We start from the raw sequence: 21,254 nt of genomic DNA, 5'->3' as shown, positions 1-21,254 counted from the left end.
GATGGAGTGTGGAGACATGGAGCCCCCTCAGAGGGAAGCCAGTGTGCTGAGGCAGAGGCCCCACAGCTGTCCCATGGCACTTGCGCTGTGACCCTGAGCATGTGGACTGAGGGTCCATCTTTGCCCTGAGCCCATCTCAGGTTTAAATCTCCTGATGCATGTAGTGAGTCCTGGACTCTGCACATAGTGGGCCCTCAAAACTACTCTGTGTCCACTGTCTCTCAGATACCTCTCCGCTCTGAAGTTGTGGGACCTCTGAGTATCTGAAGCCATCCTCCCTACAGTTCAGCAGCCCAGACTGCGTTCTGCTCCTTTGGTAAGCTGGGGCATGCAGGGACAGCTATGGACTTAGAGTCTGACAGGCCTGGGTTTGCCTCTCAGCCCTATTACTTACTAAGTCAAGAACAAGATAACTCCTGCTGGAATCTCAGTTGCCTCATCTGTATAATGGGGTAATAGCTTCTATCTTATAGCTCCTAAGAGGTTAAGTGAGATAGCTGTGAAGAGTTCCTTCACAGTGTCTGGCACAACATTGGCCTCCTAGGAGTGGTAGTAGTTATAATAATTAGAATGATTCAATAACAGTATTACAGTTCATTACCATCATTGCTTGATTTCCAAAGCCAGAGGTGCTTGCAGACTACAGGTCCCTTCCACACCTTCCAGGATCTATCCATAGCAGCACCTGCGAGCATGCAGATCCTGCATGCATGGAGATGTATGTCCACCTCCTACATGGTGCAGAGGCCACTAGCCCCTTGAATCAAAGGCTTGGACTATTTTGAATGATGTCTCTGAACCTGCTCTGAGCTGTTGGCACAGCTTTGGAACCACCCCCAGAGCTCGTACAATCCAGGAGGCTCTTCTTAGCCTTTGTCACAGGCCGTTCCTAAAGTCCTCTGTCCTTTGAAGATGCTAACAGAGGGAGCAGAGGACATCTGCCCTCCCTCTTGACTTCAGGAGAAACGTGCCACACAACTGGATATGGTCCTGATTCCACGGTCTGTCGGTAAACGCCCTGAGCCAAGAGGTGGGTTTTACTGCCTCATCCCCAGCAGTAAGCTTTTGTTTACTCTTTGGAGATTTCTGCTTGGTTTGGCTTTACCAAGACTGTACTGTGGCTTTCCAGTGAACACTTATAATACAGTGGATACCAGGCAGCCCTTTCTAAGATACTTTGTGTCCATCTCTTGGGAGGCAGGTAAAGGAAGATGGGCTGTTCCTATCTTGTCAGGGACAGTTCCTCAAGCCTTTAGTGATTAAATACAGGGTGCGCAAAAGCAGGCTTCAGTTGTGAGTACGCAAAACAGTTTATTTTTCGTTTGTTTGTTGTTGTTTTTTTGACAGAGACTGAGTCGGAGAGAGGGACAGATAGGGACAGACAGACAGACAGGAAGGGAGAGAGATGAGAAGCATCAATTCTTTATTACAGCATCTTAGTTGTTTGTTGATTGCTTGTTCATTGATTGCTTTCTCATATGTGCCTTGACTGGGGGCTACAGCAGAGAAAGTGATCCCTTGCTCAAGCCAGGACTTAAGCCAGTGACCTTTGGGCTCAAACCAGTGACCATAGGGTCATGTCTATGATCCCACGCTCAAGCCAGTGACCCCACACTCAAGCTGGTGACCCTGTGCTCAAGCCGGATGAGCTCTATTCAAGCCAGCAACCTCAGGGTCTTGAACCTGGGTCTTGTCCTGTGCTCTTTCTGGCCCCAAGAAAAATGGGGTTCCTTTGTGAGAAATGACTTATAGTCTCAGTAGCCTATGGGCTGCCTGTCATGAGCTGGTCCTCACATAGAAAGATGATGCTATTCATCAATAGTGATTAATAGGGCTGAGAGGCAGCAACCTCAGGGTCTTGAACCTGGGTCCTCCATGTCCCAGTCTGACACTCTATCCACTGCGCCACCACCTGGTCAGGCTATGCTTGTTTTATTATTCATTAATTATTATTCTCCATATGAACAAATGTAAACCTGCTTTTGCCCCACCCTATGTATTACTGAAGGAGTGGACCAACAACAACAACAGAAACAAAGAACAAAACAAAACAGAAAATTGCAACTTCCACTATACAGGGTCAGGGATAGTGTCAAAGAATTCTGAGTGTTCAGGGCTTTCTTACTGTAAATATTCAAAGTCCAAAAGGAATCAGGAGAGGGAGTGAAGGCTGGACTCCTGTGTGGCGATTCTTGCCCAGCATCCCTCAAAAATTCTAGCTCATTATTTTGAGCTCACCCTCTAATGTCACATAAAAATTGGTAGTGGCAGTTCTGGCCCAGAAATTGGCTCCCAGGTGAACACATCGCTGGCACCATCGCAGGGCTCTGCAGCAGCGCTGTCTGCTGCGTGCCGGAAAGCTCCCCCGGGGCTGGCCTGGCAGAAGCCTGCAGTCCAAACTGCATTAGCTTCCTGGAGCATGGACTAAAGGTCCCAGCATCACCTGGGCGAATCGAATGGAGCCGTGGTTCCTGGGCCTCAGCAGACGCTTTCTCGCATCGTTCTGCCGTAGAGCCACCCCAAAGGCGACGGTGATATATTCACCTGGGAGGCAGAGATGACTGTGTAGAAAAATGTCCTGTGCTCTTTCTGGCCCCAAGAAAAATGGGGTTCCTTTGTGAGAAATGACTTATAGTCTCAGCAGTCTATGGGCTGCCTGTCATGAGCTGGTCCTCACATAGAAAGATGATGCTATTCATCAATAGTAAGTAAAAGTAATTTAAAATGTGTTTCTCCACTTAGTGGGGATGGTTTGGAACTAGGCACCAGTATTAGTTTGCTAAGGCTACCAGAACAAAGTACCACAAAGTGGGTGGCTACCCAGCAGGGCTTTATTATCTCCCGGTTCTGGAGGCTGGACATCCACGTTCAAGGTTGTGGCAGGGTCAGTTCCTTCTGAGGGCTGCGAAGAAGGATGTGTTCCATCTTTCCCCCACCCCACCCGCTTCAGTGGTCTGTCAGTGGTCTTTGGAATTCCTTGGCTTGTAGCTGCACCCCCAATCTGTCTGCATCCTCACGTGGGTTCTGCCTGTGTGCACATCTGTCTATACGCCCACATTTCCCCTTCGAATGGCATTGTCGTACTGGGTTACGGCCCATTCTAATGATCTCATTTTAACTTGGTTACCTTTACGAAGACCCTATTTCCAGGTCACATTCTGATGCACTGGAGGTTAGGACCTCAACATATCGTTTTGGGGAACACTGTTCCATGAGGGGAAACCATGTGGTTTCCAAGATTCACGCGAGTCGTACGTCTCTCAAGCACACAGTAATGTCAGTATAGGAGCTGTGTACGGGCCAGCGAACCCCTCTGCACCAAGGGGCTCAGGACATGATCCATCGGTGCCTCTGCAGTTTCCTCCACATCCCTGATGGCCACACCAGCAAAAAGGCAGGAGAGAAGCAGCGTGTGGAATGAGGGGGGGAGGTCGTCTCTGATAGGTGCCAGCCTGTGGGCTGTCTTTACCCTCCTTACCAGGCCCCTTCAGCCTTTTCCAGCTCAGCTGACCACCATCCAGCCCCAGGATTTGCTTACAGGGAGGGCTGCAGTTTATAGCCAGGTCTACCCTACCATATAAAGTTTTAGCATACTTGCTTGACTTGGCCAGAGATTTATGACTGAAACAGACCCTCTGAGCTGAGCATCAGCATTTTGCTTGGTTCATAGGCTTGCGTATTGAACCAATCAATACATTAATGCATTAAATGGCATTTAGGTTGGCTCTTTAGGGAGCAGGATGGGCGGCTGGATATCATTTAAGCATGAGCAGGGAGGATTCCTCGGAGGCCTGGGGAATCCTGGGCATTGAGCTCTGAGATGGGGTGCAGGATGAAAGCTGCCCGTTCAGCCTCACTCGGGACTCAGGGCTGAAGCTGGAGGCAGGCTGGGATGAAGGAGAGGATCCTGCAGGAACAGCCACAGTTCAGTCTCGATATTGTCTGCCTCCTTCTCCCTGAGGAGCGTGTATTTAAGTAATAATAATAAAGAAGAACCGACTCATTGAGGGGGCTTGACAGAAAAGATTGTATTTGAAAAGAACAGATGATGCTAAGAAGTTATTAGAAGGAAGAGAGTTAGGAAGCCAAATTTCAGGTTCCCCCTGACTACTGGGGGGTGATGTGCCCAGACCTTCTTATGGGAAGAGTTAGAAAGGCAAATGGTCACCTAGAACTTTTGAGAAAACTCGCCACCCACCTGCTGGAGAGATTGTCGGACAGAGTTCTCAGAGTGGAGACTCCTGAGAACTCTGTGCCCACTTCTGAAATTTTAAATAATTTCTGGTTTGCCATCCCTAACCAAACCCTCTCTCCTCTCACTTCCCCTGCCCAGAATTCAGCTGAGTACCCCTCCCCCACAGCCTCCCACCCCCAATAAGGGATGGTCCAGTGCTGCCGGAGGAGACCGTGGCCTGCATGGGACCTAATCCAAGACTCAGACAAACCTCAGGGTTCGCAGGGTCGCTGCTCTTGAATTGAAGTTTTCTTTTGTTCACTTTGGCCTAGATCCCTGATTGGCAAACTAGCTTGCGAGCCACATGCGGCTCTTTTACCCCTTGAGTGTGGCTCTTCCACAAAATACCACGTGTGGGTGCTACCTCTATGAGGAATGTACCTACCTATATAGTTTAAGTTTAAAAAATTTGGCTCTCAAAAGAAATTTCAATTGTTGAACTGTTGATATTTGGCTCTGTTGACTGATGAGTTTGCTGACCACTAGCCTAGGTGATCAGTGTTCCTTCCTTTAAAAAGAAGAAGAAGTACTAGTGAATCCTCTATGTATTTCTTTATACAAATGAGAACAAAGAAGAAGCCCTCCCAGACAATAAGCTTAGGAGCAATAGTCATTTGGGAATCAACTTCCAAAAGACTAAGACCTTTACTTCCAGTGTGGGTCTGCGGATCGAGTTCTGCACTGTCTTTCTGTGTAAATCACACTTGTGCTACCACCACATCCATGATTTTTAGTTTTAATTTCTCTAAAACAGAATTTTAGAACACTTATGAACTAATTTGAAGGCTTTCTAGATTTTTATGACTTTTTTTTCTATCTTTTCTATTGCCCCATTCATTCCTAATTAAACAATAATTATCCTTAGTGACTTACCACTTTGAGTCTTTACAAAATAATTCAAATTTTTCTTGCTCATGTTACAGCAACTTAATGAGTACAACTGTCATGAAGAGGCCGGGGAACAAGCGTAAGTGCCTCTCAGTAAGCGTAGAACTGAAGTGGTATAAATATAGGGGTGGGCCCTGTCCGGTTGGCTCAATGGTAGAGCGTCGGCCTGGCGTGCGGGGGACCCGGGTTCGATTCCCGGCCAGGGCACATAGGAGAAGCACCCATTTGCTTCTCCACCCCGCCCCCCTCCTTCCTCTCTGTCTCTCTCTTCCCCTCCCGCAGCCGAGGCTCCATTGGAGCAAAGATGGCCCGGGCGCTGGGGATGGCTCCTTGGCCTCTGCCCCAGGCGCTAGAGTGGCTCTGGTCGCGGCAGAGCGACACCCGGGAGGGGCAGAGCATCGCCCCCTGGTGGGCGTGCCGGGTGGATCCTGGTCGGGCGCATGCGGGAGTCTGTCTGACTGTCTCTCCCCGTTTCCAGCCTCATAAAAATACAAAAAAAATATATATATAAATATAGGGGCGGAAGGTGTCGGAGGACTAGAGAGTAACCTGGATCATCCAGTTAACCTCGGTACTCAGAGGGCACAGGGTGCTTTCTGGAATGTAGAATGTAGAGATTGTGCTAACCTAGCAAGCAAAGTGGTCAAACAGAGGCCAGTAAAGAACACTTGGACTGTGACTTTTCCTTACAACTGTAGCTCTGATGAGTCTACTCCTACCCACCCCCCTGATTTAGGGGCCAGGGCTGTAGCGATGGACTCTTAGTTTCCTCTTGCTGGCCTGATACATAGAATGAAGGAAAAAATCCCAACCAGGGACCAGGTGGATGCCTGCCTCCCACAAGCCTGTGGACTCCGGCCTCCATTATGATGATGTGGAACTGGAGCAGAGAAGCAACAGCGTAGCCTGGGGCAACAATGGGAAGAAGCCAAAATATTTCTTGAACGTATCCTTTTCGGAGTACTGCTCTTTTTCAAATACCCACTGAAATATTCTTCTAAAAGTAAATAAATAAGTGAAGTATTTACATCTAACAAATTTCTACCTTCCCACATAAAAAGTACAAGAGTTTTGAAGATAAATAGCCTTAGGTTCACATTACCTCTAGTAAATGGGTACCTTTTGCTACATGGGCAAGTTATAGAAACTCTCTGAGCCTCAATTTTCTTGTTTATAAAATGGGAATGATAATATCTGTCTCATACATTTATTGTAAAAAAATTAAATGAGATAAAGCAAAATTGCTGCCTTTAACCCTTTCTGGAATGATGTGAAACGTAAACATACACAGACAAACGGGCTGTGTTTCAAGAGCCTGATACGAAGTTCCCTGGGGTGTCTGCATCTGTACATCTATCTCTATCTCCACCTGAGGGAGTGAAAGGCGTCCCAAAGGTCTGGGTGCTCTGGGGTGAGTGGTTCTTCCCAATCCCTGGAATATCATTGTATGTTCCCATTTCACCCTCTTGTAAGGTCATCTGTCACTCAAGGTTTAGTAATCAAAAGCAACACTAACATCAAAACAGCATTAGCTAATGCTTATTGAGTGTTAGCTAAATACTCTACATGGCTTAACCTATGTAGTCTTCACAACACCCCTCTAAGTTTCTATTACCATCCCTGCTTCTTAATGACAGAACATAGGCACAGATAGGTTAGGATAGGCAGCTGACCAGAGGTCACAGCCAATAGGAGGCAGAATTAAGATTTTAAAGTAGGAAGTCTGGCTCCAAGGTTTGAGCTCTTAATATATTTCTCTTGAAGGAAGGAAGGAAAGGGGAAGGGAGGGTGTTACAGAAGAAAGAAGGAGAAAAGTTAAGAAGAAAGAGATAAAGGGAAGGAGGAAGGAAGGAAGGAAGGGAGGGAGGGAGGAAACAAAATTAAAAGTTAAAGAGAGGGGCCAGGGCAATGAACCCAAGACCATTCATTCATTTTTTCTTAGCTCAAAAGCATGAGAAAAGAATTAGGGAAAACGCACTGTGGGAGCACCTTCTTAGCCCCCCCGCCCCAGGGAGGCCAGGCTATGTTCCAGGTCTGTGTAACCCATACAGCGTCTCTGATGAAAACCAAACCTGCTTCCCAGCAGCCCGTGCTCAGGCCTCGCGGAGCCCAGCTGTGCCCCGCCCGCCGCCCCTGTCTCAGAGCCCCCTGTGCTCCCGTTGCTCTCCTCCAGCAGAGCCAGAAGCACCCTCCACCCAGGGCAGCTCTCTCCACTGGGAGCCACAGCCTGAACCAGCCTGGAACTCCATCCAGACTTCATCCTCTCCAGGGCACATTTATCCAGCTCCTGGGAAATGTTGAAGGGTGAAGGAATAACAAAGTCAAGGCTGCTTGGATAAAAGACCCTGTGCCACATACCAAGTGTTATTATTATTACAGAAAATTAACTAGCAACAAAGAACTCCACACTAGAATTTACATTGATCTGGCTTTTTTTCCTCCTTGCTATCTCCCATAAAAATGCTTTAAATGCAGGCTGATTTAATGGAAATAATAAAAAATAGTGCTGAATGGTTTATATGTGCTGCAGAATTACTACAAGGTATATTTTAAGAAAAACTTGAAATTTATGTGGTGTTTTTTTTTTTCTCTAAGATAAGATCAGGGAGAGAAGTGTGACTGCCGTTGTGTGTTTCCCCTGTGTTGATCTAGAGGAGCTCCCACAGGCTCAGCTTCTTGTTTCTAACAGATCTTTACAACTTCACACTCGCGTCCGGACACTTGTCAAGAGAGGGTCTTACCAAAGAGACGCAGAAGAATGTCAGCTGTGTGGCCCGAGCCTTAACAGGATTACTCCCGGTCATAATGATAATCGTGTGACTGGGCTCTATGTGAAAGGGATAAGGCTGGTTGTCTAATTTATGTGGGCCCCATCATCCTCAGCCTAACCCTTGAGCTTGGCTGTCCTGGCAAGGTAGTTAGGCACCACCTGAATGACTAAGTTATGGTGACTACTACAGCGCATGAGAATGGCCACATCTTTTAGTTTCAGGTCCCCAACCTTGTTCACCGGGGCTAGAACTTGAAACAAAGCTTCAAAGAGATGAGGTTTCTCAGCTCAAGAAGCCTTGAAAGGCAGTTTAAGATTGTGTTTATAAAGGCTATGGAGCCATACTAACCTGGGTTTAAAACTCAGCTAAAAGCAGAGCATACAGTAGGTCTTCAATAAATGTTAACTGTTGTCAATCATGTTATTAATTCTGTTATTATTGGTATTGTTGCTACCGTTAATATTCACTTTGACTTGGTTCACAGAAGACGTGCCTTGTAGAACAGCCATGCATTAAGCAGGACCACCCCTAGTTGAACACTCAGATTGTCTCCATGTCTCAATGACTATGATTCCTTTGCTGGGTTATAGGTAGACAAATAAGAACTGATCTGATGGCCTTGCTTCTTGTTTAAAAGGGGGCTGTGGATGAATGGGGAGCCAAGAGCTGTGTGATGAACCAACTCCCAAGCTTCCTTCAGCTCCCAAATTTCCCCAGCCCTTAGGTTCCTCCTAACAGGGAAGCCATCATTATCACTGGAATGGATAAAAGCTACTGATAATGAATTCACATATACTTTCAAATTAACTCAGCTTCACTACAATATAAATTTTGGCCAATAATGTCAGAATCTTACCTGATTTAACAGAAATCAGTTTATGCATTTGCTCTCTCATTCAACGTATATTTATTGAGCATCTATGATATATCAGGCACTGAAGGCACAATAATGAATGATCCACCAATCCCGGCTTTAAGGAGGTTGGAAGTGGATGGGTAAAACACAGGGACCTCCTTCCTATAAAGGCCAATGGAAAACATAGACTCCTGCCAGACTGGACCGCCTATTCTCTGAACTCAGCCTGTTTGTCTGTTTGACCTCTGCTCTTGTGCTCACGCCATCCTATTTTACTGCATTGCCCTTTTCCCAGTTCCTGCCCACTCTTCATAACCCACTCATTGTCAAGGGTCACCTCTCCTCCTCCCCCAGTCTGAGACACTATTTTGCCCTCTAGTATATAGTATTTAAGGAACTTACATAGCTCTTCTGTACTGCCATTCACTATACATTTGGTAAATACTTTTACTCTTTCTCACTAGTCTGTAAGCCCCTGGAATGCAAAGCTAAGTCATAACCCTGTAGGATCCTCAGAGCACTTAACACTTTTCTAGTATTAAGTAAGAATACACCAATCAAATCCGAAATTGGAATTCACCAGGATGTAACTGAGATCTAGGCAGGAAGCATCTTCCCACCTGCTACGGGAAGACGCAGAGGCACACGAGGACTTTGCTATAAGCAACGTGGGTGCTTTGAGGATCTGGCAGAAGACTGACCTGCGATTCCAGTCCAATCCCAATACGTTTCATTGTCAGGGTATTTCAACACAGTTTCTTGGGGTTGTGCTTAACCTATGAAGATTCTTTAAGAATATCTTTGGATTAAACAAATAGGTTGGCTGCTGTTCATAAATTACAAATGCCTCTCTCACTTCATTTTACTCACACTCCTTTCCCCCGTGAATCTCTTAAGTGAGTGGAGATGCGGTCGTTCATGGACCCCATGCCATTTCATGAAAATAGTTGTGGTCTTCTGTAAGAATAGCTCCTGCTTATTGAGCCCCAATGAAGATGTTCCTCTGCATACATCCTTCTCATAAATCCTCACAATACAGCAAGCTAGGTCTTAGGACTTCTACCTGAAAAATAACGAAACTGAGGATCAGAGAAGTTAAATCATTTGCCTAAGGTCACTTAGCTAGTAAATAATGAAGCTGAGCACTGAACCTCAGCCTCGTGGCGTTATAACAGCTAAAACCATCTCGGTGAGGCGTTCATTGAAGAGCATGAAGGGTGTGAGGCTCACTTTTGTGGGCTAGCCCTACATTAACAGTATGCCTACTGGAATATCAAACAGCCACAAAATAATACACCTTCCTCTCTATCTTGTCACCTGTTGTCTATGGCCCTCACATGCTGTCAGAAGTGCTCATTTCATTATGGGCTTGAAATAACTTGGTGCCTTTGTCTTCCCAAGACGACTGCCAGCCCCTCTGTCTCATCGGTAGCTTGCCTCACATCTGCCTGCCAGACAATTTCCTTTGTGTTCAGAGACTAACCCAGTGCTGGCGGCGGGAGCCTTAAAGGTGCTTTTTGTTTCCAGGTCTGAGCTGCTTCTGATGTTTTGTTCTGTGTATGCGTTTTCTGATACTCTGTTTTCCTGTCTGGCTGACCTACCTATCCTCAAACCCCAGCCTGGTGAGCCCTCTAGCAATGCTAGGTAGACCTCTCCTTTGCTATCTCTGTGATTCCAGTGATATGAAAAGCAACCTGGTGCTTAGACTGGTCCATAGTTTGCATTATCCCTCATTCTGGCAGTCTGGGAGCAATAATATACTTGATTTAAATCTGAGTTCTGCGGGTAACCAAATGGGTGGCCTTAGGCAGTCTCTCCATTTCTCTGAGGGGCTGGGAGTGCATCTCTTTGCAGAAATAAATCTGTGATTTTTTTTTAACTAATAACTCTTCTTTCACCTTCTGTGGAATATTATTTGTCCATTGCAGCTTTCAGGATTTCATAAAGTATTTTGTCACTAGGACTCCTTAAATCTGTAAGAGAAGTTATAGGCATCAGATCAGCAAGGGACCTTGGAGAACTTTAAATTCAATGCCCACATTTTGCCAATGAAGACACTAAATCCCAGGAGGGGCAGGGCCATGATCTAACCCATGCACACCCAGGACGAAGTCTGTGCCTCACTCCCAATCAAGGGCCCTTGGCATACTACTTCTGGCCTCTGGGTCAGAAATGGAATGGACCTTGACATTCACAAACCAACTCTCTTGCTTTTATTGGTGGCTTTCATTTATTCATTATGTTTGAAACCACTCAGCAAAAATGCGGGGCCAGCCCTGGCCAGTTGGCTCAGTGGTAGAGCGTCGGCCTGGCGTGCAGAAGTCCCAGGTTCGATTCCCGGCCAGGGCACACAGGAGAAGCACCCATCTGCTTCTCTACCCCTCCCCCTCTCCTTCCTCTCTGTCTCTCTCTTCCCTTCCTGCAGCCAAGGCTCACATTAGAGCAAAGATGGCCCAGGCGCGCTGGGGATGGCTCTGTGGCCTCTGCCTCAGGCGCTAGACTGGCTCTGGATGCAATAGAGCAATGCCCCAGAGGGGCAGAACATCGCCCCCTGGTGGGCGTGCCAGGTGGATCCCCGGTCAGGCACATGCAGGAGTCTGTCTGACTGCCTCCCCGTTTCCAGCTTCAGAAAAATACAAAAAAAAAAAAAAAAAAAAAAAAAAAAAAAAAAAAAAAAAAGCGGGGCCAGTTTTCCCCTCAGCAGATACACACAAAATTGAAAAAACTTTTCTGACTACTAATACAATTGGTCAGAAAACCCCGAATGCCAGGCATTTCAAGTGCCTTGTTCCAAGTCATCAGACAACTGAGGGACAGAACGGAGCTGGAAGTGGAAGGCTTCAGGGAGACACTGGAAGGTAATGGATGGCTACAGGCTGTCCATCCATACAGTTTCCATCTTCCCAGAGTCCAGAGGGAAGCCCACACTGTCAGAGTGATTGAGTGAAGTGTCATTGCTAAGAAGTTCTCAAGTCCCAAGCACATGGATGTGGCCACACGCTGGTTTCTAGGAGACTCTAGGTCAGAGCACAACCTTCCCCTTTTCGAGCATTGGTACAGTCAGCCAGCTAGAGAGGAAAACAAAACCCTAGTGAGCAACTTCCATGACCGCCGGGATGTAAGTAAAGAAAATGGAGGCGAACAGAAGAGAGAACTTGGGTTTGTTTTTCATGGGGGTTTTGGCTGTCTCTTAAGCAAATCTGACCCTAGGTATAAGCTTGCCCTTTTCTGGTCCCAACTTCCCTGGTTATAAAATACATATTTGGCAACTGCTCTGAAAGTTATTAAAGTTGCAGCAGTAAACTATGGGAGGCCAGAGAATTTCAGACAAAAGTTATTGCATCAGTAACTCAGAAACTGTTTCTAAAACTCTTGACACATTTATCTAGAGGGCTAGGGCCAATACAGAAATGGAAATCATTGTCAAGGGCCACTGTGTACCTGGAGTTAAAATCCATCATTCCTCAGAGCAGAGAGCTAAGATTTTGGCAGAATATGAATAGTCAGTCATGCCTTTCACCATCATCTTTCCTCAAAAATAGGGTCCTTTATTTTTTAGAAGAACAAGGAAAATTCTAATGTCTTTGTTTGTTTGTTTTTTCCATAAGAACCGCTTGTTTACATTTTCTTTTCAAATATCTCTTTCTTTGACAACCCCACATTTAAACCAGAAGGCCTCCTTGTCCTTATTCAATTTCCCTGGTTTTATTTTGGATAGAAAACCTGCTGGGTACAGTAACAGAGAACAAACTTTACAATAGCAATAATCTCTTCCACAGCATCCATTGTGGGGAAACTTAATACACTTTTATTAAATGGCTGCGGATGGGGCTCCGGTGGTCTGAATTAACTACAGAGGAGGATAGCCAGGGAACGGAACTACCCTCTTCACTCGGCAGACTCCCAGGGCAGCCCAGCACCAGCGCAGGGACCAGGGACTTGAAACTGCTGTCCAGGAATGCCCACTGACAGACCATTGATTGTCTCAGGTGCCTTTATCACCGAAAGTTAGCGAAGGCAGAAAGGCTTAATGGATTTCAGGGTTGCAAGTAAATGGAGAAATGGGCCTTCAGATTCACTGTTGGAGGGTTGGCAACATGACTCAGAGTTTTAAATGTACGTGCACTTTGACTCAGGTTGCAAGAATTTGTCCAAAGGTAGTATCTACAAAAGTATACAGGGTTAGCTTCAGCATGACCATAAAGAGGGAAAATCAGGAGCAATGCACAAATCATTAAAAATGCAATCATTGAACTGATCCTGTAGTCTCTATTGTCTCATAACAATAAAACATGACGAGACGCGCCATTGAGTAGGAAAGTATAGTCAGAGAGAGCATATGTAGTATAAGTCTCATCTGCATACAACTAGGGCTGAAAGGCTGCTCACAGAGATGTTGACAGTGGTATCTCTGAGTAATGAACTTCTAGGTGACTTCTACTTTTCCTTATCAACTTTTCTGAATTATTGGACTATCACCATTTTTTTATAATAAATATTCCTTTTTACTTCTGGGGAGGATTCTTTAGTTCTTTAAATAAATAAAAAAAAAAAGAAACCTAATCTTTCCTTAAATTCTTCACACTTGCATTGCCAGACCTGAGCCCACCCTAGAGGTAAGACAATATGAAACATTGACGAGTCTGTGTGTGGACAGTCATGCCCGTTATCTGCAAGGGGTGTGTTCCAAGTGAATGTCTGAAATTGTAGATAGTACCTCATATATGGGGGGGGGGTTTTTTGTATGTTTTCAAAGTGAGAAGCGGGGGGAGGAGAAGGAGGCAGATAGACTCCCTCATGCGCTGACTGGGATCCACCGGCATACCCACCAGGGGGCGGTACTCGACCCATCTGGGGCATTGCTCCACTGCAATCTGAGCCATTAGAGCACCTGAGGTAGAGGCCATGAGGCCATCCTCAGCGCATCGGCCAACTTTGCTCAAATGGAGCCTTGACTGTGGGAGGGGAAGAGAGAGAGAGAGAGAAAGAAAAGGCAGAAGGGTGGAGAAGCAGATGTGTGCCTTGGCTGGGAATCAAACCTGGGACTTCCACACTACCAATGAGCCAACCAGCCAGGGCTGTATGTTTTTTCTATACATACATACCTATGATAAAGTTTAATTTATAATCTAGGCACAATAACAGATTAACTACTTTAATAACATACAATAGTTATAACAATATACTGTGATACAAGTCTTGTGAATGGCTTTGGGCAATTATTAAATAAAATAAAAATTAGTGGAACACAAGCACTATGATACCATGACAGCTGCTCTAATAACCTAGACGGCTGCCAAGGGACTAACTGGAAGGCAGTCACGCAGGGGGCACAGGCTTCTCAAAGGGATGACTCACACCCTGGGCGGACAGAGGACAGTGTGGGATTTCATCAAGCTACTTAGATCAATGCACAGTTTAGAACTTATACATTGTTTATTTCTAGAATTTTCCACTTAATATGGGTAACAAACTACAGAAAGCAAAACCGTGGATAAGGTAGGACCACTGCATACGTATATCAAAACTGATCCATTTGTACGCTTTGCGTCATCAAATTGAGCACTTTTAGTACATGCAATCAGTTGTACGTCAAGTACATCTCAATAAAATTCTTTTTCTTTAAAAGGAAAGAAAATAGGAAATAGTCCATATAGTTTCCATTCTCTACACAAAATTGTCAAAATAACTATATATTTATTTTAAAACCTGAATCAATGTTGGAAAGCAAATTTGATGTTCCAATCAGTGACAGGAGGCTATTCCGAGAGGTTAATAGTCTGAGTGGGGTGCAAAAGTGTTCATTTAGTTCACTCTCTGTTATCCTGTGGTGTCAGTGTCCTTGGTTATAGATGGATGCAAAGCTCACCGTCTGACCTGCTTGTGTCTTTTCCTGTTTGTGCCTTTTGCAGAGTCCACGTCAATCTCGGGTACCTTTCACCCCAAGATACATGCTTCAGTGCACTTTAATTTACCTGCAGTCTATAAGGAGCCCTTGCAAGCTTAAGTAACTGTATAGCAGATCTGAGGATTCCAAGACTTTGGGATCAGATAAAATTCTGAAAACCAAGCATTCTTTCCAGAGCAATTGTGAATAGTCAGATAAATGTTTTGAAAGACTGTTCCTTCACTCTGCTGCCAGGTTTTCTCAAGTACATATATTCTTTTCCTGTAAGTCTGGCTACTGAAATAGTCCATAGGTTGGTAATGACCTAAAGAGAATATGACAAAAAAAGAAAGAAAGAAAGAAAGAAAGAAAGAAAGAAAGAAAGAAAGAAAGAAAGAAAGAAAGAAAGAAAGAAAGAAAGAACCCACCAGTGGCCACAATGGCTTTGAAAATTGGGTCTCTGAGTTAGCTGGCCAGAGGAAACTAATGCTTGTGTGCTGGTCTCAGGGCCTATCTGCTCCGAGTCATTTAGGGTTCCACCTCTTGCTGGCAGGTAGGTGCCCTTGAAGAACGTGGGCCCTGAAGTCACTGCAGGAGCAGGCGCTCTCTGCAGGTGAAGCCTGCTTCTCATCACTGTCTTTCTATGCTTTCTCCCTCTGCTTCTCGATGCCACCAGCTGGACAGTGCTGCAGGGCAGAATTGGGCGCCCAGAGAACCCCTTCCGAGTGGCCCTGGAATACATCTCAAGTGGAAACCGAAGTTTGTCTGCAGTGGACTTCTTTGCCCTGAAGAACTGCAGCGAAGGTATCTTAGTCTGGCTTTTTCTTTTGCTCCTTGATAGCTTATTGTCTTAAGTGTGTCAGTAACCTGCCGCCATGATGATTAGCTGGGAACATGCATCCCTATATAGAAAAGTCAACAGTGCTTACAGGCTTGTTCTGCATATCATCAAGTGCTTCATAGCCCAGAGGGTCAGTTCTCCAAGATTGAGTATGACATTGTACTGTACTCCTTAACTTAAAACTTCATCCCACAGAACAGAGGTGAGGAACTATGGCTCGTGAGCCAGATGTGGCTCTTTTGATGGCTGCATCTGGCTCGCAGACAAATCTTTAACAAAAAAAATAATGTTAAAAATATAAAACATTCTCATGTATTACAATCCATTCATTTCCTACCGCTCATGTTCATGGTTGCGGGTGGCTGGAGCCAATCACAGCTGTCCTCCGGGACAATACCAAATTTTTATTGGATAATGCGTAATGTACACGGGTCGTTGTATGGCTCTCATGGAATTACATTTTAAAATATGTGACGTTCATGGCTCTCTCAGCCAAAAAGTTTCCCAACCCCTGCCATAGAATATAGTCTTTATTAGATAACGTATTATCTCAAATTCTCTGGCTGCTGAATGAATTACTTGTTTTTGTAATTTTTTTATTGTGGGAAATTTAAAATGTATACAAATAAATAGAGTGATGCAAATAATTCTCATATACCCTCAACTCAGTTTCAGTAATTGTCCACATTCTCCCATGTTTGTATCACCCATATCTCTACCCACTCCTTCCCACGCACCAACTTGATAACGATTATTATACTTTGTTTTTTTCCAAGGCAAAATTTACAACTAAGGATTTTTAATGATTTATTTTAAGCTATTATTAAGGGACACCACAGGAAATGGTTATATGTCAAATTTTTCACTTATTTAGTAAAAACCATTAGAGCCACTGTGTCATCAAATTCCTTTTGCGTAAGTCTCGGATTGTGAATTTATTTCGAGACGGCATCTCTCTCCTGAAGCATAGTTTATTGTTTCTTTTTCTTTGGGCCTTTGTTGCCAGGGAACTCCAAACTGAATCACAGTAATTATATATGTGTAGTTTTTTGATAAGTGTATTTCCCCCTCCCTCTTCAGAATTTTTGACCTTCTGTTCTTGTTTCCAAGATCATATTTTTAATGTATCTTTTTATTACATATTGCCTCAATTCTGATTAGTAAGCAAGACGAAATGGATCATCAGTAGACATATGAGGCTGATCTTCCCGTGAGCCTTCAGAAGGCTTATGATTGTAAATACCCTGTATTGTTTCCCAAAGGGTGCAGGAGACACATTTAGGAGGCTCTTCAGGAAGAAGTTGATTTCTTTACTGCCATTCTTCCGGCTGTGCTTGCTCTGCCCAGAGGTTCACTGGGGAGCAGGTCCTCACCCTGGCCAGGGAATCTGTGGTGTGAGAGGCTCACGAATGAAGTGTGGACAGGAAGGAAACTGTGGCACTCGCAGAGCTAAATTCTCAATTTAACTTCTCATCACCAGCCATGAAGGCCCATGACACACAGCCATCTGTTGTATGTAGAGGCCCGGGTTTAAACCTTGTGCTCTTGCAGCTTGTATATGAGAGACTCCCTCAGGTAGGGAGCGGCTCTGGCCACCCAGCTCCTTAGGCTGCTGTGTTTCTTCATTCATTGCTTGTTTTGCAAGAACTTGTACAAAGTGTGTGTGTTTTTTATTTTCTTTAATCAAAACTGATTTATGTGTGGGGAAAGAAAAATCACCATAATGTGATCGATTGAACTTCAGTTCAAGTTGAAAAGGTAGTTAACCTGTGATATGAGGCAATGTACAAGAAACATGTGGTTTGGGAGTAAGCCAGGAGCTTGTACAAATGTTTCCGCACTCATGAACTGGGGGATTTGTGAGCGCCTCTGGACGCCATCCATCCTCGCAGATGTCGAGCGCCTGTGTACCGTCCAAAGAGGCCATGTGTTGAAATGGAACCGGTTAACAGGAATGTGACAAGGAGAAGGTATCAGTTCCAGGATTGCTCTAACCTCATTTGAACAAAATCAGAATCCCTTCTGATGAGCCTGCCAATCTCCAAATATCAGGTTTAGCACAATTACTCCTGCAAAAATTATTTGTACTTTTGATTAAGGATCTCAACCAGTTGTGCAAGTATTTTTCTTTCTTGCCCCTCCCTCTTTTCTACAAAATCCTTCTTCTGTAGCTTATGTTGCAATTTCAGTGAGTCTGTTGTAGAGTTTAAAAGGCCAGTTTCCTGTCTGCCTCTCTACTCCTATGAAATCAAGAAAGTTGACTTCTCTACTAATTTTCTCTAATGGTCCAGAGAGTGTTTTTTCTGCCTGGACTCTTAGTGGAGGGAGAAAAGAAGGGTGCCTCTGATTCTCCAGGGTAGGTGGATTTCCCAGGAGACCTGGGAAGATTCCAATGGTCTAGCTACCTTCCTTCAGAGGTCCTAGGTCTAAGAACAGCGGGGTTCATGGGGAAGCAGATGTTCTCTGCGCTGCTTCTCTGGTGTGAACTCTTGTGGCCACCAGGGCTGTGGAGGGAGGGGTCAATGTGGATGTGTAAGGCAGAGAGCAGAAAAGCACCAAGTGATCCCAGTGTTTCCTGAGTATTTCTAACTCTTCCTCCCATGACAGAAAAAAATCCAGGTGCACATCAGTTAGTGTAGAAAAAAAAAAAAAAGACATAAGAAGCATCCTAAAATTATACTTAAAAGAAGGAGTTATTTTGGAGACACACTCAAGGCCTATTTGATGTAGGCAAATGTCTATGTTTTCTAACTTTGGTTAAGTCATGAAGAGGAGGCGAGACGTATCTCTGAGAAGGGTGAACAGGGCCGGTGAAATGCTAATGAGGATTGTAGAGAGGTCTACAAGATATCTGGTCTATTTTCTGACAGTAACTTGGTCTCCTCGTATGAGCACAGACAGAGCATAGAGGGAAACACATCGTGGAACTAACTCTACAGCTCTCCCTTGGCTCACATGAAGAAACGGACAACTTTAGTTAATCCACAGAAGCCCTTACAGGTGATGCAGAAACAGTTCTCCCTGCGTAGGAGACTATCTGTGGGTATCATCAAAGCAGAGGACACGCCTCTTTCCTCTCTGAATCCTGACACCTGTCACAGTGTATAACAGTTAATAGGCATTCAGTTAATAAGCAACAAAAGCTAACATCAACAGAGTACTTACAATGTACAAAGGCAAAGACATGTGAGTTATCTCATATGAGCTTTACAGTAATGCTACGTATTCAGCAGGGAGGCTGTCATAATCCTCACATTATCTATAAAGGGTTATTGCACTAACTTTTCTAGCTTAGGAAAGAGGAGGAATCCAAGGTATGAAATACAGTCTCACCTCCATGAACACCTTAAAACACGTCTCAAAAGAGTTAGAGATTCACAGATCTCTTAACCTCTCTGGGCCTAAAATGAGAGCATGTGAATTAGATTTATGGTCTTCAAATATTTTTAGAGCCTGAACCCTTAATCTAAAGTCTTATATAGAAGTCCATTATATAAAATTACAGGAGCAGAGCTGCCCTAGGGGAGGTGAGAGCAGGGAGCTTCGAATCCACTTATTCCACGGCCCTTGACATCGCTTACACACACGGCGTTTTATGAAGTACAGTTTGACAACCCCCGGACAGTTTGGTTTTCAACCCTCCTATTAACTCCAGCTTTTTGAACTTATAATTCTGGACTTACATAAAATATGAAAGCCAAAAATAGTTATATTAACCATTCCTCCTTTAAATGATCTAGACTAAGCTCAGGGCTATTATACTTTGAATACAGGCCATTTTTTTCAAGGCAGGTTCTTGTCCCAGTGGGTCCTGGCTTTGAAATGCTAGGTATGGAGCTAATATGAATGTTTCCAGTAAAAATTTGTAGCACTTCCCAGTCTTGTCCCCTCTCTCGCCTGCTCCACCATAGACAATGATAGACAGTGGAGGATATCTGCCTTAGGCCAAGAAGAGACAAGAGGAAATGAATGAAGCTGAACAAACAGATTCTAACCTTTGGCCAGCCATGTGGAACCAAGTAGCATCTAGAGCAGGCTCCAGAATCCAGCTGGGCAAAGTCAAGGATAACTTCAGAGGCTCCTGGCAGCCTGGTCCAAGGTGAGCATTTTCTGTTCCTACGGCAAGGCACCAGCAGAATCCTCCATCCGTACTTGTAAAAGTCTCTTACTATGGTACCCTGTCTTGGGGCTGCCAGCAGAAAAATCTATATGTAGCAGGCTCATCCATCCGTCCACCCACCCATCCATGCATTCATTCATTCATTAAATAGACATTTACTGAGAAAATACCAAGCTGAATGCATATGGACAATAATAGAAACGTGTTGCTTTAAGTGTGTTGTTATAGCTTTAAGATCTCCATTCTACTCTGCACAGAAATTTCTCCCCAAAGGCCATCCCTGGCTTACAGTTAGTTTTCCCTTGAGATATTGAATAGTTGCTCCAGTGGTAGAGATTCCTTCTCCCAACTAGTGTCTTTGTACCTTTTCAAAAAGACCACAGAGTGAGCCACAAACTAACAGTCAGGATGTAAGTCTCCTTTCCACCTCTTATTTGCCATAGACTAGCCAATTCTTCAGATCAAAGGAATATTAAAGGCCTCCCCCAGAATGGCAAACTCATAGTCCTTTAATTTAAAATAGGAATAACAGTATGTCAGTGGTTCCCCAAAACTGACCTCAATCATGAGGGTCAATGAGAAGATGGCTCTGGAGGTGCACTGTAGATTATGCCCTGGGCTACCTGGCCTCTCTGGGCCACACCTGGCCTGGAGCCTTAAAAAGCACAGCTGCTCCCCACCATGCTGCTCAGTTTCTCGTGGAGAAAATACTATTCACAAAAGTAATTAGGCTCTTCTGATTCCTCCTGCAAAGCTTTGTGATGTTAATGCCAAAGGGGTGATGAGAGCCAGAACATTGCCAGCCTGAGACTGGCACCGAGGTGGCTGTACCTGGATTGGTCACTTCAAGGGACTGAATCAGCTCTGCCGCGGTGGGCTCTCCGGCTCGGAAGTGAAAGCCACGAAGAAATCGTGGCCACATCCTTGACCCTCTTTTAGTTCTCATGTGTCCTCTAGGTGGGGGTGAACCTTGTTTCAAAACACTTCCTTCTTCACTCACTCTGCTAATACTTCCTGCCCATGTTTATCTGTGGACTTTACTGTTTAGAAGATAAGCATTAAACTGATGGTTTCATCAGTAGCCACTGAGACCTACTCACAGTGCCCAGACACCTGCCCACCTCCAGCCTCAGTTCTAGCTACGGCCCACGGAGAGTGCTCTCACCCCCTGCCTTTCATTCCGCCCGTCATTCCTGCACAGCTTCCGTATTTCAGCGCAAATACTGTCTTCTCCAAGCACTCTCAGCTCAGAACTATTTCCCTACATTTCTATTTTAGAACAGTTTACTTCTTTCCAGAGTTATTTGCATCCCACTCAATGGATGCTAAGTCCTAGAATCAAAGACTGCATCTTCTTTCTTAATCTCTGTATTCAAATGGTTATAAACTCACAGCGCCTGTCTCATGGTAAGCACTGAATACAGGTATTCTTGTTACAGTGTAAGAGAGAGATTACAGGTTTGGAGTGAGGTAGAATGAATGTCCAATTCCAGCTTGATCACTTACAACAGTGGTGGTCAACCTGGTCCCTACCGCCCACTAGGGGGTGCTCTAGCCTTCATGGTGGGCAGTAGCGGAGCAACCAAAGTATAAATAAAAAGATAGATTTAACTAAAAAGTTGTTTTATAAAGATTTATTCTGCCAAACTTAGCGAAA

The 21,254-nt window shown here is 44.8% G+C and overlaps 1 protein-coding gene across 1 annotated transcript in view; it reads left to right on the top strand.

The window, feature by feature from the left end:
* ALK (ALK receptor tyrosine kinase) overlaps nt 1-21,254 on the top strand; it is a 690,142-nt gene that overhangs the window by 496,202 nt on the left and 172,686 nt on the right. The window contains exon 5 of the mRNA XM_066266820.1: nt 15,313-15,440. Within this exon, the coding sequence (XP_066122917.1) occupies nt 15,313-15,440 (128 nt within the window). The remainder of the gene's footprint in view (nt 1-15,312; nt 15,441-21,254) is intronic.

The sequence above is a fragment of the Saccopteryx bilineata genome, chromosome 3 (assembly GCF_036850765.1).
Source record: "Saccopteryx bilineata isolate mSacBil1 chromosome 3, mSacBil1_pri_phased_curated, whole genome shotgun sequence".
NCBI lineage: Eukaryota > Metazoa > Chordata > Mammalia > Chiroptera > Emballonuridae > Saccopteryx > Saccopteryx bilineata.
This window is presented reverse-complemented; position numbering and strand designations above follow the sequence as displayed.